The following is a 15168-nucleotide window of genomic DNA, read 5'->3' on the forward strand; positions in this document are numbered from 1 at the left end:
TTTTAGTTCTGATGAAGAGTCAAACAAGCTTGAAATGTTAATTCTGTTGTCTCTCCCTACAGATACTGCTAGACCTGCTGAGTTTTTGTTCACAATATCATTTTTTCAATTCATTCATGGGACATGGGTGCCGCATTTATCGCCCATTCCTCGTTGCTCTTGTTCAGAGGGTAGTTGAGAGTCAACCATATTGCTGTGGCTGGAGTCACATGTAGACCAGACCAGGTAAGGACGGCAGATTTCCTTTCCTGAAGGACATTAGCGAACAAGATGGGCTTTTCCGACAATTGACAATGGCTTCATGGTCATCGTTAAATTGTTGATTACAGATTTTTTTTGTTGAATTTAAATTCTGGATTCAAACCCAGGACACCAGAACATAGAACATAAAATACTACAGCACAAACAGGCCCTTCGGCCCACAAGTTGCGCCGATCATATCCTACCTACCAGGCCTATCTATAACCCTCAATCCCATTAAATCCCATGTACTCATCCAGAAGTCTCTTAAAAGACCCCAACAAGTTTGCCTCCACCACCACCAACGGCAGCCGATTCCACTCACTCACCACCCTCTGAGTGAAAAACTTACCCCTGACGTCTTCCCTGTACCTACTCCCCAGCACCTTAAACCTGTGTCCTCTCGTAGCGACCATTTCAGCCCTGGGAAATAGCCTCTGAGAATCCACCCGGTCTATACCTCTCAACATCTTATAAACCTCTATCAGGTCGCCTCCCATTCTTCGTCTCTCCAGGGAGAAAAGACCTAGCTCCCTCAACCTATCCTCATAAGGCATGCCTCCCAATCCAGGCAACATCCTTGTAAATCTCCTCTGCGCCCTTTCAATAGCTTCCACATTAGCTAAGTTTCTGGATTGATAATCTAGCGATAATATCACTGGGTCATTGCTTCTGTCTGGGTAATGTTCCTTTCCATATTTTGCAAAAATACACAGATTGCCTAGGTGCTTTATATTTGACTTAGTTTTGCAAAGATAATGAGGGGTAAAATCAACTTGTGTGTGTGCACATTGCAAATTCTGTAATCACCTTCTCCTCTTTCTAGAAAGGAATTGAACTGGTTCAAACCGAGCTAAACGTTTTATTGCTGCATCAGTGGAAAATAGTAAACGGGAGTAAAGCAGAAAAGGTTTGTTCATGTTAAAATAAAACTGCAGATTACACCTCCCCCCACCCCTCCCCAGCTGTCTCCTAATTTAGAACAGAATGACCGGGCTGTCATTTCCTTTCCACCTTTTTATTTTCCCTGCCAGCTGCGACCTTGTCCATCCACTGAACAAAGTAAAAAGCTATCTGATGGACATGACAGCTGACAAATGGGGAGCGAAGGGAGGTCTGAGCTGGGCTTTCCAGACCAATCGATTTGGAGAAAGGGCGGGACACGATTGTGGCTTTAAAAGTAGCCGATTGGCCTCAGAGCTCCCGGAGAGTCGGGTCAGTGAGGGAAGGAAAAGAAGGTAACGTTTTAAACCCGTGCATTAAGAAGTGGAAAATGCCATAATTCGAGTAAAGTTGATACGTTTAAAATATCTTACTGCAGGAAAAAACGATCCACTGTCCAAGTATTTGAAAGGAAGAGAGATTTGTTCAATGATATCTGTTTAAAATTGTGTGTATTAGTTTTTTATATATGTGTGTTGGCTTTATATTTGAGAATGAGTTAATAGTTTATGGAGAATGGTATTTGGGCTCAGCTTGCTATGTTGTACAGTGCTCAGTCTGCGCTGCAGTTACAATGCAGTTACGGCGAGTTACAATGTAATTGCTGATTCTGTCTCAATAAAATGCAGAGTCGCTGCTGAACCACATTATCCGCTGATTCCTTTTATCTAAATAGATAGATTACCTATGAAACAGTTGAAAAGTTGGTGGATACCCCCACTCAAGAAGGCAGAGGGACATGTCTGTACATGTTCCTTCTGAGCATATGAGGTTCTGAGATCTGAGTTGGTGTCTGGCTGTAATTCCCCATCTTTGAGGGGTGGGGCTGTGATCCTGAACTGCTGATTGGTGAGGCTGAGACACAAAAAAAGAGAGGAGGGAGGGGCTAATGTGCTCAGCAGAATTTCTGCAACTCCAGAGCCGGTGTCACATTCAGCTGGCTTAGCCTGTATGTAGCCTTTGTCTTTAACCAGGCTGGACTGCTAGTCAAACTAACTTCACCAGAGTATTGCAAATGCTGAAATATACAGCAATCCACAAACGGAGGGAGCAGAGGGCAAGGGTAGGTTAATATTGGGTGCGGATGTCCTTTCTCAGAACTCTGAACTCATGGGCATTAGGCTTTTGTTCTGTGATCAGATGCTGATTTAGATATTCCTCACTTTTTTTTCCAACTGCATTCCAGTTTTAGAGATTTAACTGCTGATATGGACTTTCAGACTTTGTCATGGTGGGTAGAATGGGTGTAAATCAATAATCTGCAGGAGGGAGTGGGGCCAAGGGGTGAAATTTTAAGTGATCCCATGATTTGTATGACTGAAGTCAGTAATATGTTGTTTGTCCTGGATTTAGGATTTAATCATAGATGAGATGACAATACTAAGAAAGCCCTTGCAGAATCTCAAAAGTCAGATGACAAATCAATGGATGAAAAAATGACCAAGCACATTGACTGTTACCTGGTTTTTGTGGGACACTTTTTAGGACCATAGAATTCTTACAGTGCAAAAGAAGGCCATTTGGCTCATCCTCTGTGCCAAAAGAGGATCTTACCCAGGCCCACCCACTCCCTGGAACCCTGTGCATTTACCATGGTTAATCCACCTAACCTACACATCTTGAGACACAAAGAGCAATTTAGCACGGCTAATCCACTTAATCTGCACATCTTTTCTGAGAGGAAATTGGAGCACCTGGAGGAAACCTGCATGGATATGGGGAGAATGTGCAAACTCCACACAGACATTCACCTAAGGCTGGAATTGAACCTGGGTCTCTGGTGCTGAAGGCAGCTGTGCTAACCGCAGTGCTGCCCATGGGTGGCCTATGGGTGCCACTTTGTGTAAGATGCTGTTGAATTCTGAAGTCCATCAAGCTTTTTCCTCAGTTGCTAAGAACTATTCTGGTTTTGAAAAACAAGTTAATACTAAACTATCCTGTGTTTAAATTCATGATCCATTCTCTCTTCAAGAAGAAGGGATAGGTCCCTGGATCTCTGATCATCTTCTGGTGTAGGATTGAAATTATGCTGGTACTGTAGTATAAACTGAGGTTCGGGGCTGTTAAATAACAAAATATTGGCTTCCTCCCTTCTGTTTCAGATGATTGGAATTGACACACAAGGAGCAAGCAGTGAAATCCTGGCACTTGTGAACCAGCTTAATGTGCAATTGGAACAAGAACCAAAATATCAGCCAAGGATAAGTGGTTTGAAGGTCATTGAATCAGCGCACGAAAATGGAATCCGGATGACTGTGCGGCTGAGGGAGCTTGAAGTCAAGGATCTCCTTAGTCTGTCCCAGTTCTTTGGCTTCAGTACTGATGCATTTGTCCTGGCTGCCAGTTTCCTCGATAGATTCCTAGGGCTGATGAAGGTGAGGTGATTGAGTTATTTCCCTTGACCTCATGCATAAGGAAAACAATTTTATGACTGTTTACAATTGGAGTATTAAATCCTCTGCAGATATTAATACTTGAAAAATGGTTTGCCTAACTGAGCCACATTGGCACTGCAGATCCATTGTATAACTTCCCATTACAAGGGAGACTTTCAGTGTAATCCAGAAATAGGGAATTTGTTTGAGCTGAACTGCAGATTGCATTGACTTTCTAAACAAGGTCTTGAGTTATCAACTTGGATACATGTCTGCTAAAATGAAGGTAAAGTCGCCACAGCACCAGATGGCCATGGACTGCTGTGCTTTGAGGGAGAAGAAGGCAACAAGTAGTGATTTTACCCTGAGGATCACCACGCCCCCAGGCAAGGGGCAAGGTTGGGCCTTCATGAATAGCCTCAGCCAGTACAAGAATTGAACCTGTGTTGTTGGCATCACTCTGCTTCAAAAACCAGCCATCCAGCCAACTGAGCTAATGAAATATGCTTTTCTGGATGCATGACCAATTATATGGGACTGCCTGGCCCAATTGCCAGGTCTGGGTTGTGTCAATCAGGGCTATATTCTGATGCCTTCCTTTATTTCACGTGTTTCACATTTTAAACACTGACGTTTTTGGGAAAACCATAGATTGATGTAACATGAATTACATGGTTTAGTTGGCCTTTATAAATCAGAGTATCGAGTATAAAAGTTGGAGTGTTATGGTAAGATTATATAAGGCATTGCTGAGGCCAAATTTAGAGTATTGTGTACAGTTTTGGTCACCTAGTTACAGGAAGGATATTAAGGTTGAAAGAGTGCAGAGAAGGTTCACAAGGATGTTGCTGGGACTTGAGAAGCTGTGTTAGGTTGAATAGGTTAGGACTTTACTCCCTGGAGCATAGAAGAATGAGAGGAGATTTGGTAGAGGGTGTCTGAACGGTGTATAAGATTTTGATGGGTATAGATAGAGTCAATGCAAGCAGGATTTTTCCACTGAGGCTAGGGGAGGAAAAAACCAGGGGGCATGGGTTAAGGGTGAAAGGAGAAGTTTTTAAAGGGAATATTAGAGGGGGGCTTCTTCAGAGTGGTGGAAGTGTGGAATGAGCTGCTGGATAAAGTGGTAAGTGCTTTTAACATTTTAAAAAAAACTTGGACAGGCACATGATGAGAGGGGTGTGGAGGGATATGGTCCAAGTGCAGGTCAGTGGGACTTGGCAAAAAATGGTACGGGACAGACAAGAAGAACCAAAAGGCCTGTTTCTGAGCTGTAATTTTCTATGGTTTTAGGCTGTGATTTAGTACTTGTAAGTTCTTGAGTGTTCGCACCAGGTTTAACTTCCTTTTAAACAAAAGACTTGCATTTACATAGTGTTTTTCATGACCAGTGGACATTTCAAAGCACTTTACAGCCAATGAAATACTTTTAAAATGTAGTTGTTGCCATGTAGGAAAATCATGTTCCTATTTGCACATTCCCACAAACAGCAATGTGATCATCTGATTTTTTTTTGTGATGGTGACTGAATGGATAACTATTGGCCAGGACACCTCTTTGAAATAGTGTTGAGATCTTTTATAGCCACCTGAACAGGCAGATAGTACCTCAATTTAATGTCATCTGAAGGACGTACCTCTGACAGTGTGATACTCCCCCTGTACTGACCAGAATGTTAGCCTTTAATTTTGTGCTCTAGTAAATGCAGCTGATTAGTAAAGTATATTCTCTGGTTTCAGGTGCAGCCAAAGCATTTGTGCTGTGTTGGCCTTTGCTGCTTCTACCTTGCTGTGAAGGTGACTGAGGAAGAGCACAGTGTTCCACTTGCTAGTGACCTGATTCGAATCAGCCAATGCAGATTCACTGTTTCAGATATGATGAGGATGGAGAATATTATACTGGAAAAGCTGCACTGGAGGTTGAAAGGTCCGACTGCCCTGAACTTTCTGCGACTATATCACAAACTCATCCTGAGCTGTTGTTCTTCTGAAAGGTATAGATGACTTCAGTGTTTTGGTTTGGGTCAACATTTTTGTTTATCTTGTGTCAGATGTGTCAACCCAGGACCAGTTGGTGTTACCTGCTGTGCTGGGAACAAGTTCAAAGTATTACTTTGCCACTGTAAATGAAACACTGAGTTAATACAGTAACCTGGATTACTAATTAGAGCTGTGGTCCATATGTTGTAAGCACTTATGTGAATAGTTGATGTGAAAAATAATAGTGCCCAATGTTGGCAATTCTGTGCCCAAGTTGGGATTGGGGTGGGGGTTTGCAAGTTGCTCATGCCCTTAATTGACAGCATTGTACTATTATAAACGACAAGTGATATACCTCTGTTTGCTGTGAAAATATTTTTGTGAATATAGGTGACAAAAATTTGGATAGAATAAAGTTCTATAGGTGCATGACCTAATTAAGAATACTGATATCCCAACATTGCAACAACATGGATTAATCTTGAGGACAATTTCCACTACACTGTTCCTGATCTTTGTGGAGAGGAACTAATGCAATTCTAATGATTCCACTGAGGAATGGGAAGATTGTTTGTAGGAAGTAGTTCTTAATGTACTCTACCTGAGGATGGCTCTTGCATACTTAGTGACTTGGAGTGATGTGGCTACCATTTACTTCCTTTCTGTCACTCATAAGTTAGTTGTGAATATTGTACAGGTAAAATGAGGAGGCTTAAATCAACTTTTAGTAACAATGACAGTCCTTCTGGGTGTAGATTGATAACTGTTAATTTGTGTGTAGAAATGTTAACACAGCTAGATAACTCAGGAATAGAATCTTATCTGACTGCTTCTCATTTTAGGAAAAAGATGCTGAATCTTGAGCGACTTGAATCCCAGCTTAAAGCTTGTAATTGTCGTTTTGTCTTCTCCAAGACGAAAGTAAGTTTAGACATCAGTAAATACTTGCGTGTTACTCTGCAAAGGACTAGGCGAACACTTACCAATAGGGTGCTTTTATTGTGGTTTAAAAGGCAGGTAGTCAGTGGAACAATACTCAAATATAAAATACTTGTTCCCTTCAGAGACCCTGAATTTACTTATATTTTTAGGTCATTCTTTTTCATAGAACCATAGAAATCCTACAGTGCACAAGGAGGCCATTTGGCCCATCAAGTCTTCATTGACTCTGCAAAAGACCATCCAACCCATCCCTGTAACCTTACACATTTACCCCGTTAAGCCCCCTAACCTATACATCCTTGAATACTAAGGGCCAATTTAGCATGGCCAATCCACCTATCCTGCACATCTTTGGATTGTGGGAGAAGCATCCAGTGGAAACCCACTCAGACACGAGGAGAACATGCAGACTCCAAAGACAGTCGCCCAAGGTTTTTCCTTTGAGGAACAGTTGCAAGTTGAACTAGGACCAGAGGACACAGCCTCAAGATAAGGAGGGGACAGTTTAGAACGGAGTTGAGGAGGAACTTCTTCACTCAAAGGGTGGTGAATCTCTGGAATTCTCTGCCTGTTGAAGTGGTGGAGGCTACCTTGCTAAATATATTTAAGATGCAGGTAGGCAAAGGGGTTAAGGGTTATGGGGAGAAGGCGGGAAAGTGGAACTGAGCCACTTCAGATCAGCCATGATCTTATTGAATGGCGGGGCAGGCTCGAAGGGCTAGATGGCCTACTCCTGCTCCTATTTCTTATGTTCTTATGTTCTAAATGGGCACGACCCAATCAGCTTGGGAATATAGTGAGAGATCCTATTTGCATCCTCAACCCTATTTTACTGACAAGAATGGCTTCCCACCTGGAAAGGGTGTGAAGCTCATTAGCATCAGATTGCCTGGATCTCTGTGTAGTTATTGAGTCAGCATTCTGCTTCTCACCTCACTGGCAAGAACGCTACTGGTCTTCACCAATGACCAGGCACCATGGCCTGGGCTGTTGTGGGGTGGGGGTAGAGAATCAGAGGCCATTGAAGGCAGTCTCTGGATGGCTGGGCAGTGCCCATTAGGTGCTCTAGTAGTGCCTGGTCTGGTACTGAGTGTACCATGGGAGTGGCGCCATACACGTTGACAGAGGAGGACTGATGTAGGGGATGGGATGGTATCATGTTGGGAGGATTGCAGAGGGGTTCATGACACAGAGCTCATGTCTGAAGTCTGCCAGGTGACCCATTGGGAGGGCACTGATGCCAGCGACCCAACTCAGTGTGAGGGGTCACAATGGTGTTTGGCGGCTGGGGGAGGAGGGGTGGTGGGAATGGCTCAGTACCAAAAGGTTGTATTGCGGGGTTCGCTGAAAAACCAGCGTAGATGACTCCTATTTCCTTGCCATTTAAGGCACTCCAGGTTTTTGGGGGAAGATTCCACTCATTGTTTCATTAAAAGAAACATTATTTTTCAGGGGTCCATATTAGCGCTGTCAGTTCTTGCTCTGGAGGTCCAAACACAGAAGTTACATGAATTAACAGAGATGATAGAGAGACTACAGCAACATTCCAAAGTGAGTGATATCGTCTTACATCAACTGCTGTCATTAGGCTGCAGATTTACCTTGTCGTTAAAAGTGAAACAGCTGACAGAGCTCCTTTTAGAGTAATGCATTGAGGATTTAAATATAAGATGTGTCTGTTGTGGGTGCTGACTTTTTTAAAGAGGAACTATGCCAAGCAACTCAGGAATTGGCAAAAATAGTTTAACTGTAACAACTGAAACTGGATTTTTATTTGAGGAGGGTTTTGCATTCTGTTTGAACAAATATTGTGGAAAATCAACATGATTTCAGAGGCAAGGTGCAAAATTGGCAATCTGGTAGAATCAGCTGCCTATGTGCCCAATTTAAATTATCTAACTGAGATTTCCAGCTTCCAATGCATTAGTTTTAAAATTCTCATCCTGGCTCCTGAAATCTTGCCCCTCCTTGCTTCTGCAACCACTTCAGCCTCCCCCAAACCCTCCAAGATATCTGCGCTCTTCCAATTCTGACCTCTCTTGAGAATCCCCAATTTTCATTGCTTCCATTGGTATTCATACCTTCAGCTGCCTAGGTTCTAAGCTTGAGGATTCAGTCCTACAATGTCTCCCCCTCTCTCTCCTCCTTGAAGATTCTCAATCTACCTCTTTGAGCAAAATCTTTGGTCATGTATCCATGTGTCTGTTTTATGAGGATCAGTTTGTTTGATACTATTCCTGCCAAGAGCCTTGGTGTTTTTAATATGGTTAAAGGTGCTATGTAAATGTGAGGTAGACTTTAAATCAGGCAGTCTATTTGCTATAGCCCTGTTGTGAATTAGTTCAAGATGAATTTCACCCCATAACATTTGGCTCTGTTGTGTTGCTTACTTGGGTAATGCATATCTTGACTATTAAAGGCATCAATTTGCCACCCTTTGTATCCAGAAGCTGGAATCTCAAATCCAGTGAACCCTTCTTTCCCATCCTGAGGCCCCAATAAAATTGCCAACCATGTGATCTGCACTCCCTTGTTACTTTGAGGATTCCCTGCAAAATCAGTGATGCCATTCTTTTTGGGTTGCTTTACAATTCACTGAGTTTTCTTTAATATTGCAATAGAATAAAACACTCTTGACTGTGTGCCTCCTCTATTTGGGGAAATGTTCTAACTTTACAAGTATTTTCTGATTTTCTGCAGATAAGTGACCATGATTTGTTTCATTGGAGAGGCCATGTTGCAGAATGTTTAGCAGAGTATTCATCATCTAGGTGCTCCAGACCCAGTAACAAAAAGCTCATGTGGATCGTCTCAAGACGCACATCTCGGCAGCTTCACAGTTACCATCGTATAACTCCTCTTCCAACAATTCCTGAAGCAGCCATTTGTACGGAGCGAGGTGTGGACATTTGTCTTTTTGTGCAAAAACGAATTCAGCTTGTAATTGATTTTTGTTTACTTTAGAACCAAATTGCAAACCTTTATTCTTCCTTCTCCCCACCCCTCAATGATTCCTCTGAATTTTGTTTTTCCTCCCCTGCTCATTAGTATTACCTGACCTCAAACTGCCAGTCTGTTCCCTGTGCTTTTGTTTCTGTTGCATCACATGGTGAACAGAAATGACCAAATTAGAATTGCACTTCCTTTTAATGATGGTAGGCAAAACTGTATGTATTCCACAAAGAAGAATTGTTCTGAATAACTCTTCACCATGACAGTGAAATTTGAACTCAATAAAAAAAAAAATCTGGAATTAAAACCCTGAATCCATTGTCAATTGGCATAAAAACTGATCTGCTTCACCAATGTCCTTACCTGGTCTGGTTCTGACAAGTGACTCCAGATCCACAGCAATGTGGTTGATTCAAATGCCCCTCTAAATTATAGTAATGGGCTTTATTGCCCAGCCCCTGATGCCCACATCCCATAAATTAAATATTAAAAAAATCTTGGTCTTTTCTTCAAGGAAAACAATTCTAAGCTTCCATCAAATGCTTTTTTTTGAATCTCATTTGGGAAGGCAAATAACCCAGACTGGGATACAATTTTTGGATTGTTACCATAAATTAGAAATTTGGAAGTACAAATCCTTAAACTTGAGGCGTTTTGATCATTGCTGCAGTATCTTAGATGATTTTTCTTGTATCATTTCATGGGATTACAAGCATTGCTGGCTCAGCCAGCATTTGTTGTCCATCTTTACTTGTCCAGAATATCTTAAAACAAGGCTTTTAATCTGTACTAGAAACATAGTAATGCTTCATTCTAAACCTAGTATTGCATTAGTCTAAACATAAGTCACTTGTTTTTAACACTTCATATGCCATTACTCGTGCAGAAATGTAGGAATGCTCTGGCTGATCTATGTTGTAAGATCTTCAGTGATCTGGGGGCATGGACACATTTTGTTATGCACATATGGTCAGCATTAAGCTTTTAATACCATCTGCTTTGTTTTAGAAAGATGAACACTAACTTGTTTTTCATTCCTTTTCCTCCAGAACCTTAATACGTCATGCACAAAACAGAATGACAGTTTGTCGGATGAAGTGCCTCAACAGTTAACTCATCAACAGTTATTCTCATCTTCAGAAGACATGTTGTCTTTGCTTCACTGCAAGCTGTAGTTCTTAGTGCGTAGGATGTAGTTCTGAAGAATAACACTGGCAGCTATTTTTTTACTGACATTTCTACACTTGAATTTGTGAGCTGTGATCTATATGTTGTGCAATTTTTTTTGAGTGCAAGTACTTAATTCAAGATGAAAAGCTTCAACACTTTTTTAGCAATGTTCCATGTTCTGTACTAACAAATGACTTTTCAGTTTTATTGGTTTAATTTAAAACCTCAAGTTAAGTTTTAATAACTCTAGTTCTAATGTGCATGTCAGTCATTAGGGAAATTTATTAATTCTTCCTGAATCAAGTCCCATTAGTCTACAAGTCACTGATCATGACCTTCTCTTCCTCACACTAAACTAATTGCAATTTGATGCAGCCAATCCCATAAATGGACTGAAAAGTGATTAATTTTCAGTTATTCAATTTGGGCTATTATTGCAGATTTCTCTTATCAAATGAAATAATCTAGTCTTCTTGCCAGATCAATGTTCAGTTTCTGAAGCTGCATCAAACTATATAGGTGGAATTTAATTGAACTTTACCAGACTGAGGAAGATGGTGGGTGAGAAGTAGGATGCAGATTTGGACAACGCATCCAATTCCTAGCTTCGGTGAGGGAAAATTGTCCCCAATTAAGCTGAGGCATGAAGGGCCCAACATGGAAATCCCACCTACTGGCAACAGGACCCCAATTGACAACAATGATCCCATGGCAGCCAGTCTATCATGGCTCCTGAATGTGGTGCAGTGAACCCTGTTTGGTTTGCCTGGCTTAATTTAAAACCCTGGCAGGAGTGGGTTGGGGGTTTGGTGCCCCCATTTGCAGCCACTCAGTACCTGATCAAGGGATCTTGTATCACCAGTGAAATACTTTTAAGTGTATTCACCATTCCAATGTAGTCAATTTTTGCCCAGCAAGCTGTCACACACCCAGCAAGATGATAGTGACTAGTTATAAGTGGCATTGATTTGAGGAATAAATACTAATGAAAACATTGGGGATAACTGCACTACTTTGATGCAGGCTCTTTCATCTCCATCTGAGGACAAATGGAGACTCAAAGGTCTCTGAAAGAGGATACCAACTTCCCCCTCTTGGTGGTTCAGCCAGAAATTTTATACCTGACCTTTTGGCATGGGACTTGAACTCAACCTCTGATTTACTAACCTAAGCACTACTATCTGAACTACTTTTTCACGAAGTAATAATCAGTTGTAAAGTGCTTTGGCACATGCTGGAGACAGAGTGCACTCTATCTCTCATAATCATTTACCATTTCCTTGTGGTGTAGATCTTTTTCATTATATTCTGCTTATCAAAAGAAAAGCAGTCCTATAAATTTCTGTTCTGGCTAATCTTTAGCAATAAACTAAGTTGTAAGGTGTATCCCATAGATCCATCACATCAAATCATTTTGTGACTTAATGCCAGTAATTGAATTGTGTTTGGAATCTATGTTGGTAATGTAAAGGATGAGTGTCCATTCCCAGCCTGGTAAATGTTTGATTTGAACTGATCAAGGTTGATAGTATTAGGTAATGATTCACTTTATCTCAGTAATAACAGGAATTGAAGCAAATCACTGCAGATGCTGTAATCTGAAACCAGAAGAGAAAATTTTAGAAAATCTCAGCAGGTCTGACAGCAAAGCTTTGACAAAGAGTTGCTTGGATTTGAAACATCAGCTCTTTTCTCTCCTTACAGATGCTGCCAAACCTGCTGAGATTTTCCAGCATTTTCTCTAATAGTGGAAATTACTTGTTTCTCTTAGTCAAAGTTCCTAAACCCTACAAAGCTTAAATTTGCTGAGTGCTCTTGTTTGATGCAACTTAATTTCTGGTGTGGGAGGTGTAGTCTTTTTGTTAAAAAGACTGGTGGGGAGTCAGACTTTTTGATTTTTACAGACGTGCAGTATTTAAAGTTTTAATCCTTCAACTGTTGCTGAAATCAGTATATTGTAGTGCAGCTGCTTTGAGGCTTTAAGTTGCAAATGGGCAAAGCTAATACAGACCACTTCTTAATGGCCATGCTTTAACCAGGTTCTTATGCATTGTGTGGTTCTCAGTTATATATTAACCTAAATTCAAAGTTAATTAAATGTTACCATGTTGATTTAACACCTCTAATAAACTAATGCTAGCAATTGGAATTGCCTTGTAGGGGAGTGGAGGTAGTTTTCACAGTATGTCAAGTTGTTGTGAGTATGTTTATTGCCATGTGTATACTGACTATCCCCATGCTTCCATTGCTCTGTTATTGGCAGTCCTTCTTTCATTTAGAATCCTGTGCCCTTTTAGTGGAACCACTCATTCTCTGGTAAAAAGATAGTCAGTTGTGATGTGTTTCCTTTTATGAGGGCTATTATTTGGGCTTCATTTAAACATAGGGAATTTTCCCATCTCACTTGCCTTTGGAAATCGTAGTGGGTGGGAGAAATGAACCATTCAAAGGTCTTGATCTTGAGCAGGATTTTCCAGTTTTGGGCAATACCCCATACATAATTTAAGATACTGTTTTCTCCTATAGGAGATTCTATGGTAGAGTGCTTTCATTTGGGGATAGTTCTCTACAGAGCAGATGCTTGACTATGTAATTCTCTCAGTTGTGTAAATGTTGGAGTGGGATTTTGACACTAGGAGACATGAACTTTAGCTAGTTTTGGGAGCAAATGGCTTGAGAAAGTGAGAAGTTTGGTTGCAATGAAGAGTAGTCTTTTGAGCATGGATTTGAGTTAGAATCAGATTAAGTTTATACCTAAACCATAATGAAGTTACATGCAGCTGAGTAGAACCCATTAATGAAAGGAATGCTTGGAATATTTATTTCAGTAGTGAGATTTCACACTTTTTATTAATTATAAAAGCAAAAAAATCCAAATGTCAGGCAGATCTAGTGCATTCATTATTTGAAAGGCTGATTTCCATATGTTAGAATGTTACCAGGTTAGTATACTTTCTAATTTATTTTTAAGTCCACGTTACATCACTTGAAGGGTTCAGAATTTTTACATTTTTATAAAACTCTAAACTTGGAAACTTTATTGAATTTTTGTTGTTGTTTGCCACTCTAATCCTTTTGCTTGTGCTGATGCTTCATTGATTTATTGTATTTTCTGAATTGTGTGATCTGCACTGAGGGGTTTAAGCTTGTTGTTTAACCAGATTAGTAGCAGCCAACTAATTTGAATCTTTACTAAACCTGGGAGAGGAAAAGTAAAGCAGCTCAACATGCCTTCAGACCACTAAATGTTGTTATTGTTAAATGTTTTTGTGATGGAAATGCTTCATGTTTCCATTTGCTATGACTTTGTTTTAATATGACTGAAAGTGATCATAAAGGAAGTGTGTTTTAAAATAGGAAAAAAAACAAATGCCCAGTGGATAATACTGCTCTCTGTGCCAGGGAGTTTGCATGTTCACCTTGTCTGTGTGAATTTCCTCCAGGTGCTTTGATTTTTCCTCCCACAATCCAAAATGTGCAGGTTAGGAGGTGGCTGAGCCATGGTATGTGAGTTATGGGGGTTGGGCCTGGATAAGATGCTCTTTCAGAGAGTCAGTGCAAACTTGACAGGCTGAATGGCCACCTTCTACACTGTAGGGATTCTATAATAAAGTAAAAATTAGATAGCTTAAGGATTATGGGGGGTGGTGGAAGGTGTGATCAGGATATTAAATTTGGTGTTAAGCCATAATCAAATGGCAGAACAGACACAGGACTGAATGGCCTACTCAGCTTCTAGTTTCTGTTTCTAAAATCTAAGCACATGGAAATTCAGACACATGTTAAAATTCTACACTGTGAATTTATTCCAGGACCCTCCAAATGGAAACTTTTAAGCCATTTTACTTTAAAAGATTTGCATTCTAACTCTGTGTATTGAATTTTTTTATTGCTACCCTGTTATTTGTGTTTTCATTTATTTAAATTAGCCTAGTTTTTTAGCCTATGAATTGATTTTTCACTGCAGTGCAATATGACAGGTTTTGTTAAACATCTAAGGTGGGACAGGACAGTTTCCAAACAACTGTCCTGGCTGTGCTTCAACAGATTTAAGTTAAAATATATATATTCTGAAAACATTCAATTTCAATACAAGCAAAGGTATTTTGTGTGGAGATGATTGCTTTTCAATAAATTTGATTTTTTTTAAGAAATGAGAAGCTCTTCCTTGTGCCTCAAATATATTTTATTTATTAATGAGACCATTGGACTGTTAAACATATGCTTGAAGACTGATAATATAAACCTGGGGTAGACCAATTTTGCTTCTACATGTAGATGTAGGAAATGCCACTCCAATGAGGCAACATCCTTTATAGAATGAATGCAGTGAAATTATCACAAGTGCATGTAGAGATTGGATTTGTGCTTCAGAATGATAGCAAGGAGTTGAGTTGAAGCAACTAGAGTTCACCTATTGTGATGGTACTGTAACCAGATGGAACACAGACTTGTGTGGATTATTGAAAAGACTATATAGTGTTCAATTCTGGTTGCCAAACTACCAGAAGGACATGGAGGCTTTGGAGACGGTACAGAAACAACTTACCAGGATATTGTTCAGTAT

General features: G+C 40.4%; 1 protein-coding gene across 2 annotated transcripts; it reads left to right on the forward strand.

The window, feature by feature from the left end:
• Positions 1 to 1412: 1412 nt before the first annotated feature.
• ccng1 (cyclin G1) lies at positions 1413 to 14220 on the forward strand. 2 transcript variants are annotated; one of them, XM_080201380.1, is made up of 7 exons: positions 1413 to 1478; positions 3285 to 3557; positions 5298 to 5551; positions 6380 to 6458; positions 7932 to 8030; positions 9180 to 9378; positions 10481 to 14220. In XM_080201380.1, the coding sequence occupies exons 2-7, from the start codon at positions 3285 to 3287 to the stop codon at positions 10486 to 10488; spliced, it is 912 nt and encodes a 303-aa protein (XP_080057506.1). In that variant the 5' UTR covers positions 1413 to 1478; the 3' UTR covers positions 10489 to 14220. The 2 variants fall into 2 exon arrangements, with proteins under 2 accessions (XP_080057506.1, XP_080057507.1); XM_080201381.1 differs by lacking the exon at positions 1413 to 1478 and adding an exon at positions 1507 to 1527.
• Positions 14221 to 15168: the final 948 nt, after the last annotated feature.

This window comes from Carcharhinus amblyrhynchos, chromosome 13 (genome assembly GCF_965287045.1).
Source record: "Carcharhinus amblyrhynchos chromosome 13, sCarAmb.v2.hapA, whole genome shotgun sequence".
NCBI lineage: Eukaryota > Metazoa > Chordata > Chondrichthyes > Carcharhiniformes > Carcharhinidae > Carcharhinus > Carcharhinus amblyrhynchos.